Here is a 13947-nt window from a genome sequence, read left to right as displayed (position 1 = left end):
GGAGTCACATGTGGGTGGCAGAATAGTGGACTGATGGCACTGAGCACAATCCCACCCACATCATTCACACCAGGGCCCCTGTCTTGCAATATCATGACACTGCAACCACCAAACAATTGGGTATTAACTTTAAAGCATGAGTACTGAGTGCTAAAATATATTGTATAATATGGTTTTAATTGTTGTGAAGTGCCCAGAGAGCTTCAGCGATTGGTTGGTATAAAATAAAGCCCAGCCCTAACCCAAGCAGCCTCAACAGAGCAATGTCAGAATCAAACAACATGCTGACACGATGGCGTCCTGTCACAGGCTTCAGCTCACTGAGGGGAGGGAGGGAGACAGGGCAGGGACAGAGAGTGGGAAGTGCCTTGGGGCTCACTCACATGAGAAGCGCTTGGCTGTTCATTTAATTTCATCTGTTACATTTTTGTACCACTCAATAGCCAGAGAGTTCTCGACCATTAGACACTGCTGGGAAAGCAGCAATTCTGCAGAAACTGAAAGGATCAAACTATGATTTTCTCTACAGATTTTTGTTTTTAAACTGGGATTGTCAGAATAACGTGTCAGGAATGAATCTGAGTGTGTGGAGATATCTAGCAGCTCAGATTCAGAAGGGTGAGGCTTCCTCCCTAGTGAGCTCAGTTATGGCAAGGCTTTCTTCTCAAGACATTGGCACACAGATGGCTCGGCCTGGAGGGCCCCCCTTTCCTCCTCCATGAGAACCCAAGTTTCGGGGAGGAGGAGAGTGAGGGGCATGACTTGAGGGATGCTAGGGTCCATCGTAGAGCGAAGCGGGAAAAGTTAGAGGTGGAACTCAAGACGCTCCACTGGGTTGGCTATGCGTGAAAGCCTATGTAGGAGGGAGCCACCGTAAGAGAGGGGCATCCCTCCTAAGCTAGTCTGGCTGAGAAGTGCTTGTTCAAACTGCTGGCAACTTCTCTAACTTCCACTTCGGCTCCTCTGTTGATATTCATAATTGTGTGGAGTAGCTGTTTCCATTGTAGTCTGAGAGTTTCCTAGAATTTGCATTTGTAAGGAAGCTGGTCATTAACTAATAAGTAGTAAGCCTGAAGCCTGGTATCCTGGAGTGTGTTGATTGTGAAGCAGGAGGACGAAGGGACATGGCATAATGCGTTAGCTGGGCAGATGCCAGGTTTTGCCTATGTCTTAGGGATGGAAGGTTATGGGGAATACTCACAGCCGTATTATTACTACTACTGCTACTACTACTACTACTAGCTTCATTTCAATACTGCCCCACAGCTGAAGCTCTCTGAGCAGTTCACAACACAGCAGTACTTACAGTTTTCTGTTGTAAATTAAAATTATTCAATGCCTCTTTTCAAAAGGCGCACAGAATGTTTTCTTATGATTTTCACTGGTGTTCTTGTCCCCTCTACCCCTCTCTATTTTTGGTAACCAAAGCTGTAAATGTACCCAGCAACCAAGGGCGTGTCAATCCTTTCAAGGTGAGAGTTTTATGATTTAATTGACCTTGATTTTAAGTAAAATATATGAAATACATTAGAAATCCTGAGGGCTTTTTTTCAATTTTTTTGCTTCTTTAGGTATCCAGTAGCCAAAAGGATCCACTGGTTCACTCGACTAATATTTTGGACAACATGACCAAACTGTCCAAGAAGAGTCCCATGCCAAATGGCCGAGCTGCTCCAAACAAGGAGAAGTGTCCAGTTATCAAGCCATTGATGCCCAAGCCCAAGTCAAAGCAGGTGATGATCTTGAGGTTTATGTTGGTTTACTAAGGGAAATGAGCTTGGAAATGGATGATTACCTTCAGGAAATGTTGCAACCTAAGTGAAGGCTGTAAGGCCAAGCATGGAGATTGATTTGTGGGAGTGGGGCGGGGAAGAGTGAGGCAACTAAAGGACCACTAAACAGACTCCTCCACCTCCTCCTTTACTTTTTTTATATCAAGCTTGTAAATAGCTCCTCACAAGTACTAAGTAAGAAATTATCTCCAGGTGACCCGTTGGGGAATTTTTTTTTTAATGTGGAGTTGTTGGTGGTGCTTCCCCCGGCAGGGTAATGTATTCTTATTGAATTTTTTAGGCTAGTAACTTATATTCAAGTAAGTAATTTGCTAGTTACTTTTGTAAACCACCCAGAGAGCTTCAGCTATGGGGCAGTATAGAAATGTAATAAATAATAATAATTTTCCAGGCTAGTTTGTATTGTACTGACAGTGCACTGGATGCTAGATGGAAGCAACATAGACCCTTTCCCAGCGGGCTTCCCACTAAGGACTGGTGTGTACAATGAGCCAAATCGAATACAATGCATTATTATGTGATGGTGTTTTTATTAACTTAATAATCTTACTTTCTTTTATTTTATTCAAATTTATATACCACTTTCCACAAAAGAATCAAAGCAGTGAACATAAGGTACAATGACATAAAAACAACAATAAATGTAACAATAAAAACAACACAATACAAATTAATTTACAATAAAACCGCACAGTCTACTGTGTGCTACCAACTATAGCTTGCTGGGTCATACTTCAGGGAAAGCCAGTGTAAAGAGAAGAATTTTAAGAAGACGTCTGAATGCCAGAACTGTGGGGCCTGTCTAATGTCTGTTGGTAAAGTATTCCAGAGAGTGGATGCTGCAACATGAAATGCTCTTCTGCAAATGCTCCTGAGGCGAACCTTAAGATATTTTAGGCGAATTAGATATTCACTAATGCATGAGTGATTAGTGATTTAATCCGTATTACTGGGCTATGCACATAAATTTCAACACATTGTTCTGCTTTATTTTAATGGTACACATTTTAAAATGTTTGCTTTTGAATCACTGCTTATTGCTGCTGAAGAACGGCTTTATATTTGAAATGCATTGGGTGGACCTCAATAAACTTTTCCAGCACGTTGAGAGTTAAGTTTATATTTTTGGTGCATCACTCATACATACCTTGTGTGGCGAGTCCAAGAGAGAAAAGATTTTCCTCCCCTCCCATGGCAGTTGGTTGGACTTGCGTCCAAGTGGACGGGCTAAGGGCAGCGGTTGAAAAGCTGAGGTGTGTGATGAGCAGGAGGGGCAGCTTCCACTTTATAAGCGGCAAAGAATGCTGACCAAGGGAGAGAGGAGGAAGAGGACTTGCAAGACAGCGAAAGATAGTGAGGGAGGAGACCTTGCAATGACAGCCTTGGAAATGAAAGACTCTGGGAACAGTTAGTTGGTTTGTAGGAGGGAAGGATAGACCGTCGTCAGCCCTCCGCTGTAATGAACAGAGGCCTAGAGTGGGTCCAAGCCCTGCCCTCAGACATAAAAGGGGGCTGGAGAAACACTTGGAGGGGTTGGGGTCTTGTGGAGAGCTCCATGCCTGGATACACGCATGCTGGAGAAGAAACACCGAACAGCCAAACATAGCTCTTTATCTCACAACCTCCTTCCGAATTAATAGTGCACTTAAAACTATTAGCCAGGGGTAAACATTAGTAAGTACACTCTTCCTTTGGAGAGATGTGTGTTAATACGAGCTGAGAGCTCCCTGCCCTGAAGAGCTTACAGTCTAAAATGCAGTTAATAAACAATGCATTTACTGTGAATTTTATAAACATGCATTTCTTTATGCAGGCTGCAGCAGCTGCATTTTTCCAACCCCGAGCACCTAGTACTGAAAAGAAAATCATGGAAGAGGGAGGAGGAAAAGCTGAAACCACACCACCTCCACCCCAAGCTCTGACTGAGGATAGCGACAATAAAAGGTCAGAGTGCCAAGGGGTCTTGCCTCATTGCCATTGTGGGGCCACCTTCTCCTCCCTGACCAATCCAGGCGTGGGAATAGAGTGCAAATGCTTCATTTGAGAATATTTTCCCACATTGAAATCCTTTTGTATTCCTTTTAGACCAAAGACTGGATTTCAGACGTGGCTAGAAGAGAACAGAAGCTCTATTCTGGGAGATAATCCTCACCTTGAAGAAACAGAGATAATAAAAGAAGGCATGAGTCAATTCAGAGCACTGTCGGCTGAAGAAAGGATGGTAATGGAGTCCCCTTGTAGAGAATTTTATCTTTTATTCATTTGTCAATCCTGTAGAAACTCAAATTTTTCACTTTCCCCTGGAATATGCTGCTCTTGACTGTCCACCCCTGCATCTTGTTGCATTGTTTTCAGTCTTGCCTCTCATTGTCCAAGGATGAGAAAACTTAGAGGTAGATGCTTAAATCATGGTCTCATGCACCTTTCCTCAACTTGGTGCCCTCCAGATACGTCGGGCTACAACCCCCATGATGCCCAGCTAGCTGGCTGGGGATCATGGGGGCTGTAATCCAACACATGGTCTCATGTTTGGCACAATTAGGGATGTTGGAGAAATCCACAATGGATTCAGATGGGTTCGCATTTCTATGAATCTGACCTGAGGATTCTGTAGACTTGCAGACTGACTTTTTCCTTTTGGGGGTGATTTACACAAATGACATTTGTCGAAATGGAACTAAATTCTCGTACATCCCTAACCCCCCCCCCCCCCCCAATCCTATTCCATGAATGAGCAGATGACGGAACAAAAGACGCCTGACAATCTGCGAAACACAGGCAGAACAGCTTTTAACAAAATCTGTACATCCCTAAGCACAATGTGGCCTACATTCTGTTGCACCATGTAACACTAATCCATCTATCTACCAGATCCAAAACTTAGCAGATGGACATAACAAGGCATGTGGGTACAGTGGTTAACATTTACCCTAGAAAAGGGCTCCAGTAATAGAGAAGGGTCTGGAAAATGACCTTAAACATGGGCGGGAAACCTGTGGCCCTCCAGATGGGGATGGACTACAACTCCCATCATCCCTGACCATTGGCTATGCTGGCTGGAGCTGTTGGGAATAGGAGTCCAACAACATATGGGGAACCCACCCCTGACCTAGAATGACAAGCATCCTGTCTAGACATGTTGCTCAAAAGCATGTTTTGTTTTGTTTTGAATGAAGTACACGAATTAACATGAATGAGCAGGAAGTGGAACATGAACAACTGACAGCCGCTCTTTGCAGAATTCCATGAAAAAGCTCCTACTCTGGGCACACCCTTGGCAAACTGTTGGGATCTATATCCATTTTGGTTTGTTATATTTTTATCCCGCCCTTCCTCCAAGGTTTCCTCCTGCCCCTTTTATCTCCCCAACGAGATAGTTTAGGCTGGCTGATGGTGACTGCCCCCAAATCACCCAGTCAGCTTCATGGCTGAGTGGAGATTAGAACCTGGATCTCCAGTCTTACTTTGACACTAACTACTATATCACACTATCAGTTCTATCTGCATAGCACCATGTGCCCAATCCTGACTCATCTGTACTGTGAGTGTGAGACAATGACGGTGTTATGAGAGAAGCCAGGAGCAATATTACTGCAGGACTATCCCATTCATCAGTTTCCTAGTTGAACAAGAGCACTCAGTTACACTGTCTCTTTCTGCACTTGACACGTGGATAACGAAGGCCAGTGTCTAATGCTGCCACTGCGCTAGCAAGAATGACCGCTAGCATAACAGGTAGCTAGCGCAGCCCAGGAAACTAGCCAAAACGGTCGCTTCCAGAGTGGGAGTGGTGCTCGCAGAAGGAAAGCTAGCTTCCTGTTGCACTAGCAGTCATTCTCACTGGGGCAGTATGTTTAGTGCTGGCAAATTGCCAACACTGGATGCCATTCTGACAGTTCCCTCCTATATTCTTCTCCTGTATGAGAAGGTTTTACCCTTAAAGCCAGCCTAAAAATAAATTTGCATACATACATACAGGGCCAAAATTGACAACTCCCAGTGACTCCTGTGCCATCTTCTACACAATTATAGTCTGCTTTAGCCCCATTTACAGTAGAGTTCATTGTTTGTTGTTGTTTCTATTCACTTAAGGCTTGGACTGAGAAAGCCAAAGGAAGAGAAGCTGGTGATCCAGCTGAAGGAAAAAAGCGGAAGCACCTGGAAGATGTTAATGGCGACAGGCAAGAAAGCCAAGTACAAACACGAGACAAGGATACAAGTGCAGCCAAAAAGCCCAAGCCCTTTGAGCAGTCTACCATCACAAAGCTATCGGCATTTGCCTACAAGGAGAGCTAGATCCACTGGTGTCTTCCTAAGACCTCTTGTTGATTAACTTTAGACTGTTGTACGAACCAGCCTGCCAGCTCTCCAAAGGAAGTGTGGTTGTGCTGAGCTTCCAGGCAAAGAAACTCTTCCTGGGAATATTGCTACACACCCGTTGCGTGTAGCTTAATGTTTATCTGTGTTGCATAGGGTAGTTGTAAATTGAGTTTGCCACTGTAGGTATTAAGGTGTTGCCATTTTATGCCATGCCACTTGGGAGTTAGTCCCAGTAAGTCTGCTTCATGGAGCTAGGACCAATTTTTCCTTGAATAAGTTTGCTCTTCTAATAGTCTGTTGCCTTTTGGACAATATATCATGACAGCCAAAGGCATGCGTGATGAAGGAGAAAAGGCAGCATGTTGCGACTCAGGAGATGACCTGTGTGCCAGGTCAACACTGAGTTGCTGTTCTAGGTGTTCCTTACATTTTTTTAAAGCTGTGCAATGTAGCAAAAGCCTTTGTCAGGTACCGCCACTTGTTTGGTTCCCCTGTCATCCAGCAAGGCTTGTAAATATTTCTGCTTGCCTCATTGTGTGTGGACAGGTGAGATGAATGAGTGATGGAGTCATCTTGTGACCCCTTGCCACATGGCCAAGCTGAATAGGATTCACACAACCTACATCAGCGTTGTGCAACTTAGGTCCAACCATATACAGAAAAAGAATCTTAGAATGCTATACGTTTATGTTATTGGTTTTACTAAATAAAGCAGTGACCTTTTTGGATCTTGGCTGTTTAACACTTTTTCATTTTCAGCACCTTATGCTGCTGCCCATCTGGATACCTCAGATGCAGGTAATGTTCATTGGCTGGCTTTTTTTTTTAAAGTCAGGAACAAAATGGCCATTAATTTTTCCCAGAATAACAAGTTTGGTTAAACCAAACATACCAGGCCAATATGTCGAAAAGGCACAATCGGTTGGCAGCCTCTCTTGCATCAAGTGTCACTGACTTGAATGAGTTGCACAAGAGCACAAGTGCTGTTTTTCATTCCCTCTTCCCCACCACCCCAAAAGACTTGAAAATCTTTCTTGTGACTTTAACTCAGTGGATCGGTTTGCACACGTGCTGCCCCAATTTACATAATTACCCTAGCTGGGTGCGGCTTCTTGTGTTGTCTGAACCTGGCGAGGGCGGCTTGTTGGTGTGGTTAACAAACCCCTCGGAACCCATTGCCTGTTGTAGGGTGGTTTGTTAATCACCCCAACAAGCCACCTTCACTGGGTTCAGATGACACAAAAAGCCACGATGGGGGTTTGAATCGGCAACCTGGAGCCCATGGGCACCACAACCCCCCATGGCTTAAATAAGCCATGTTGGGCTACAGTGATTGTGTGAACCAGGTCTCTTTCACACAGCAGAGAATACTCCAATCTGTCTTTCTGACTGCTTTCGTATGAAATGAGAAGAGCCAGAACTGGACAAAACAGAGCCTGAGCACAGAGTCCGCAGCCGAAGGGAGGGCTCAGTGGTGGAACTCACGCCTTCCATCCACAGGTTCAATTTCCAGCGTCTCCAGGTAAGGCTGGGAGAGGCTCCCATCAGAAACCCTGGAGAGCCGCTGCTGCCAGTGTAGACATACTAAGCTAGATGGACCAACAGTCTGATTCAGTACAAGGCAGCTTCCTATCCAGATAGCTGAATACGATGCACGCTGATGGGGAAGCCCTGTCAAGGGGCACGCAAGTTTCAGTGCCACACTTATCCTTCAGGTCTTGTTTTAGGGGGATACAGGAAATGTCATATGATAAAGGACACTGCACATTCCTTTAAGGAGTACCTTAGGGATGTTCTGTCCTTTGAACCACAAGTGACTGACTGCACCGTCTCGTCATTACTACAGGAGAGGTGCATGTGAACCACTTTGAGCATACGAAAAAGGAGTGAAATATACATGGGAAATATTATTACTGTTACATGGTACACCTGCTCTCTGATGGGTGCACACACTGTACTGCAGGAGAGTTGGTGTGTGGCTTGTCTTGGAAGAACTGATCTAGGTGGGTCTTTTTTGCCCCTTCTAACTTGATTATAGAGGAAATCCCATTTTTTCTCATGTGTCAGCTCGGTTGCCAGTGCTTTTGCGTCCTGAAGATAAAGGGATCTGAATCTATAGAACAACACCACTTTTACCCAATGGACAGCTAAGCTGCTATTATTCAGCAGGGTTATAACTGCCACTCAATGGTAGATTTTGTTGGACTGAAGAAATTCAAGATGTTTGTTGCAAGGATACTGCATTTAAGAACAAGTTGCATTGTTGATCCCAGGGTAATGATGTCCCAAGGTAAATTAGCAAAGAGATGCAGGGGCACAGCTGTTCTTAGCTGCCCTGGACCACACATTAAAAGCTGGGGCACTTCACTTGTTCATTCAGAGGTGTTTTGAGAAGATTGCCATTTTAAAAAGCAAGGAGCAGTTTGTTAGTCCAGTGTGAGCCAGAAATATTTCGCTTAAATCTCACACATTCAGATCGCACACAGGTGGCTTGCCTATGGCCACCATCTGTCCAGCCTCTGCCACTTGGAATATAATGCTGGCCTGCCCTACAGGGCTACCATAAAGGTTACTAAAGTAATGTATGCGAACTCTCTTGAGGAGACACCTAAGTGGTAAATATTGCTGTTAGCCTCATGGAGGGAGCAACCCTATGGCCTGTGGACAGCATCTGAGGGGCCATAGGATAGTTTAGATTCCCTGATCCGAGTTCAGAGACAGCACTCTGACCTCGGAGTGGGGAATCGAAGAACTCAGTGGCACGGAGCACTTTTTATCAGCTTAGGCTGGTATACCAGCTACGCTCTGGACAGAGAGCCTAGCTACAGTTATCCATGCTCTGAAAGAATCATAGAATAGTAGGGTTGGAAGGGGCCATCGAGTCTAACCCCCTGCTCAGTGCAGGAATCCAAGTCAGAGCATCCCTGACAGATGGCTGTCCAGCCTCATCTTGAATGCCTCCAGTGTGGGAGACCCCACCACCTCCCTAGGTTATTAGTTCCATTTTCGTATTGCTCTCACAGTCAGGAAGTTTCATGTTCAGCCAGAATCTGGCTTCCTGTCACTTGAGCCCATTATTCCGTGTCCTGCACTCTGGGATGATCAAGAAGAGATCCTGGCCTTCTTCTCTGTGACAACCTTTCAAGGACTTGAAGAGCGCTATCATATCTCCCCTCTTTCTTCTCAAGGCTAAACATGCCCAGTTCTTTCAGTCTCTCTTCATAGGCCTTTGTTTCCAGTCCCCTGATCATCTTTGTTGCCCTCCTCTGAGCCCTCTCCAGCTTATCTGCATCCTTAAAGGGTGGTGGACACAGTACTCCAGATGAGGCCTAACCAGTGCTGAGTAGAGAGGAACTAGTACTTCCTGAGATTTGGAAGCTATGCTTCTATTAATGCAGCCCCAAATAGCATTTGCCTTTTTTACAGCCACATCACATTGTTGGCTCATCTTCAGCTTGTGATCGACAACAATTCCAAGATCCTTCTCGCTTGTAGTGTTGTTGAGCCACGTATCCCCCATCTTGTAACTGCATTTGGTTTCTTTTTCCTAGTGCAGAACCTGGCATTTATCTCTATTAAATTTAATTATGTTGTTTTCTGCCCAGCGCTTCAGTCTATCAAGTTCACTTTGAATTTTGTTTCTGTCTTCCAGGGTATTAGCTATCCCGCCCAATTTTGTGTCATCTGCAAATTTGATCAGCATTCCCTGCACCTCCTCCTCCAAGTCATTAATAAAAATGTTGAAGAGCACTGGGCCCAGGACTGAGCCCTGCAGTATCCCGCTCGTTACCTCTCCCCAGGTTGAGAAGATCCCATTGAAAAGCACTTTTTGAGTCCCATTCTGTAGCCAATTGTGGATCCACTGGATCATTGTTTCATCTAGCCCACTTTGAGCTAGTTTGCTCATCAGGATATCATGGGGCACTTTGTCAAAAGTTTTGCTGAAGCTGAGATATATTATGTCTACAGCATTCCCACAGTCCACAAGGGAGGTTACTTGATCAAAAAATGAGATCAGATTCGTTTGGCAGGATTTGTTCTTGACAAATCCATGTTGGCTTCAAGTAATCACTGCCTTGTTTTCAAGGTGCTTCCAGATGGATTGCTTTATCATCTGCTCCAGAATTTTCCCAGGGATTGATGTCAGACTGTAGTTCCCAGGTTCCTCCTTTTTGAAGATAGGGGCAACATTAGCCCTCCTCCAGTCATCTGGCTCTTCCCCCGTCCTCCATGATTTCTCAAAGAGAATAGACAGCGGTTCTGAGAGTTCTTCTGCCAGTTCCTTTATTACTCTAGGATGCAGTTCATTTGGCCCTTGAGGTTTGAACTCATTCTTGTCTGATAATTTCTTGTCTGGATTACTGCAATGAGTTATACGTGGGGCTGCCTTTGGAAACGGTCCGGAAACTTCTGCTGGTCCAAAACAGGGCCGCAAGACTGTTAACAGGGACTGGCCAATGAGCTCATATTACGCCAGTACTTTTCTAGCTGCGCTGGCTGCCAGTCCATTTCTGGGCCCAATTCAAAGTGCCATATTAACGTTCAGAGCCCTTAACGGCTTGGGTACAGGTTATCTGAAGGATCGCCTCCTCCCATACGTACCTTGAGATCATCCTCAGCGGCCCTTTTCCGTGAGCCCCTGCCAAAGGAAGTGAGGTGGGTGGCTACTAGGAGGAGGGCTTTTTCTGCTGTGGCACTCCAGTTCTGGAATGAACTCCCTAGTGAGGTTTGCCTGGCACCTACATTATGATCTTTCCGGTGCCAGGTGAAGACCTTTTTTATTTTCCCAGGCATTTTAGCATTTTAGCTTTCTAGACTTTTAGCTTTGCTGTTTTAAATCTGTATTTTAAATTACTGCACTGCTGCTAGGTTTTATTCTGGTTTTAGTCTGATTGTATTGTTATACTGTGGTTTTAATGTTTTATATATTTTATATTGTTTTATTGTGTGTGCCTTGGTTTTAATTTTTGTGAACCGCCCAGAGAGCTTTAGCTATTGGGTGGCATAGAAAATAAATAAATAAACTGCCCTCTTGCAGCTGGTGCGGAAAAAACCATGCTGGCTGGCCTCTGAGATCAGGAAAGTGACCTCAGAGAGGGGGGAAAGGGTGTTTCAGGGGGAGGGGAGGGGAGGGGAGGGGAGGGGAAGAGACTGAAGAGGCCAGGATACCAGTTACTCTGAAGCCTAACCAGCCTCCTTCACCCCCCAGCGTCCCAGCTAGAAGGACAGAAAAGCCTGTCTTAGAAAAAATGCCGGGCGGGAGGATGGGGAGGCAAAGATTGCCTCTGCCACTCCTCCGACTCTGCATAGGATTATCCTACACTGAGCAGGGGGTTGGACTCGATGGTCTTATAGGCCCCTTCCAACCCTACTATTATATGATTCTATGATCGTAAGCCTCTGTGTTTGGGGGCTTCCGATCATCAAGGGCACAACCCACAGAGGAGGATGTTTAGAGCCAGCAATCAACACAAGATTTTGACAGCTTAAATATGACTGGAGTGCAGGTGTTAGGAAGAACACGTCGATGGGAATGCGTATTTCTATTACTCCTTTTCTGTTGCTCTTAGAATATAAGAATTGCCTTCTAAGGCAGTAGCTAAACACTTGCTTCTAGGGAGTTTTCAAGCAGGGCATCCCCCATGCCGAGGAAGGGGAATGCATGGCCTCCAGATGTTGGACTGCGACTCCCATGATCCCTCATGACTGGCTATGCTGGCTAGGGCTGATGGCTGTTGCTGTCCAACAAGGACCCCATGTTCCCCACTCCAGCCCTATGCTTTTCAGCATCTACATGAAACTTCTGGGAGAGATTATCTAGGAATGGGGAGTGTGTCATTATCACTATGTTAATGATACTCAGCTTTCATGACCTGGTTCACATGTTTCTTCCTCAACAATTCAGAGTTCTGGGTTCACATGTCATAGAGCACATTCCTAGGTTGTTTTGTAATCTGGAAACAAAGCAGAAGCAACGAACAGGTGGGAGGGGAGCACGCTTGCTCACTCCTGTGCAGGCCTGACAACACATTGTTTAAATGGGTTGTCATTACGTCCAAACTGGGCCTGTGTTGTTCTTGTGTTTTCAGACCTTTTTCTGTCACAAAAGAAAGAGATGGAAATAATTTTTTGACAATAAATCCTGCCCAATATGAACAACAAAGTGCTATTGAGGGATTTTGGAGGACCTGTGACTTCAATTCAAAACTTTGTATTTGAAAGGTCAACCTATTTTATTGCTTCCTGTACAACACGGTTGGGGGATTAATGATGAGTTGCCCCTTGAATAGCCTCGTCCTAATGTCAGTTTCTATTCCCATGGGCGACTGAGGAGAGGCTTTAATTATTGTGGTTTTCTCTTTATTTTCATTTTATTTTTATAGCAAAATAGCTTTATTTTACTCTGTGTGTGCACGTGCGTGCGCGCAAGAGAGAGAGAGAGCAGAAATGGACACTGGGGCAAATTCTTCAACTGAGTAACATGAAGAAGAAATGTGCTGGATCTGCAAACAGGAGACTTTGATTAACTTTAACCTTAGAAAAGGACCTTTGCTGAATAGGAATTATTTGTGAGTAAACATAATACAGCATTGCGCTAAGTGCTGTGTGGAAGCTTTATTTTAATTCTGTTTCCAGCTAATTGTAAAAATGCAGTATCTCGGTAGCACTAAGCATGTAAATAACCTAAGCCAGCCTTCCCCAACCTCGTGCCTGCCAGCTGTGTTGGACTTCAATTCCCATCACACCCAGTCAGAGTGATGGGAGTTGCAGTCCAACACATTTGGTGAGCACTAGGTCGGGAATGGCTAACCTAATTTTTTTGTAAGGGGAACCTAGAATAAAGAAAAGCTCAATGTTCAGTTTTTGAGAAGTTTGACGTTTTAGGAATGGGGCCCGTCTGTTTATTGATTAAACAAGATTAAATATTTGACCTTAGAGTAGCCTTTATCTGAAAGCGAGGTTCAAAGGTTTATCTGTTACAACATACCATCTTTGCCATAGATCAATAAAGAAATACAAAGGCAGACAGATTCATTCTATACACTAAAGAGAGTTGAGATGCAATGAATTCTGGCATTTAAGCCAAGCAGTATTACCCACTTTTCCTCTACAGTTATATTAACAGATGCAAGCCCCGGTGAATGGCCTGGGAACAACGGATGCTGGAATTCTACTGAACCAGGCAAAAAAGCAGTCAGTAATCTGGATAGGAGGGCCGCGGTGGCTTAGTGGTTAAGACGCTGAACTGCAGACTGGAAAGTCGGCAGGTCAGCAGTTCGAGACCCGAGTGCTGCGTGACGGAGTGAGCTCCCATCTTCAGTCCCAGCTTCTGCCAACCTAGCAGTTCGAAAGAAATTGCAAGTAGATAAATAGGTACCGCCTCGGCGGGAAAGGTAACAGCGTTCCGTGCACCTCGGTGTTCAGTCACGCCGGCCACATGACCACGGAAGCATCTTCGGACAGCGCTGGCTCTTCGGCTTAGAAACGGGGATGAGCACCGCACCCTAGAGTCGGACACGACTGGTTGGGGACATCTTTACCTTTTACCTTTTTAATCTGGATAGGAGATCAACCACACTGAGAGCCAGAAGGAAAAGCTCGAACAAATGTTAGTGTAAATGTATTTCTAAATGTGTATCCCACTGACTATTAAAGCCTCAAGGTGGCTACCAACAATAAATATAAACCCAAACAAAATCAACTATTAAAAGCAGCTGTGAATAGTCTGGGGAGAAAGCCCAAACTGTAACAACCATCAAGTGTAACCTTAAAAGCTTGGGGGAACAGGATGGATTTCACCACTATACATTGTTTAGGAAAAGAGTTGGGGAGG

At 44.8% G+C, this 13947-nt stretch overlaps 1 protein-coding gene and 1 long non-coding RNA gene across 7 annotated transcripts in view; one reads left to right on the top strand and one right to left on the bottom strand.

Moving 5' to 3' along the window:
- The window catches only part of WDHD1 (WD repeat and HMG-box DNA binding protein 1), a 46116-nt gene extending 39275 nt beyond the window's left edge, over nt 1-6841 (top strand). For 5 of the 6 annotated variants that reach the window (XM_084835091.1, XM_084835065.1, XM_084835083.1 and 2 more), the window contains 5 exons: nt 1429-1472; nt 1572-1733; nt 3607-3737; nt 3879-4014; nt 5886-6841. In XM_084835091.1, coding sequence (XP_084691217.1) covers nt 1429-1472; nt 1572-1733; nt 3607-3737; nt 3879-4014; nt 5886-6089 — 677 coding nt within the window. In that variant the 3' untranslated portion in view covers nt 6090-6841. Of the gene's footprint in view, nt 1-1428; nt 1473-1571; nt 1734-3606; nt 3738-3878; nt 4015-4969; nt 5100-5885 lie in introns of all 6 variants that reach the window. The other variant, XR_014787871.1, reaches the window with a different exon arrangement.
- Nucleotides 1-13947, bottom strand: part of LOC146356878 (uncharacterized) — a 43343-nt gene that overhangs the window by 9269 nt on the left and 20127 nt on the right. The gene's annotated exons all lie outside the window — the stretch shown is intronic.

This window comes from Heloderma suspectum, chromosome 1 (assembly GCF_057233095.1).
Source record: "Heloderma suspectum isolate Gila_16-S chromosome 1, 16-S_ref, whole genome shotgun sequence".
NCBI lineage: Eukaryota > Metazoa > Chordata > Lepidosauria > Squamata > Helodermatidae > Heloderma > Heloderma suspectum.
This window is presented reverse-complemented; position numbering and strand designations above follow the sequence as displayed.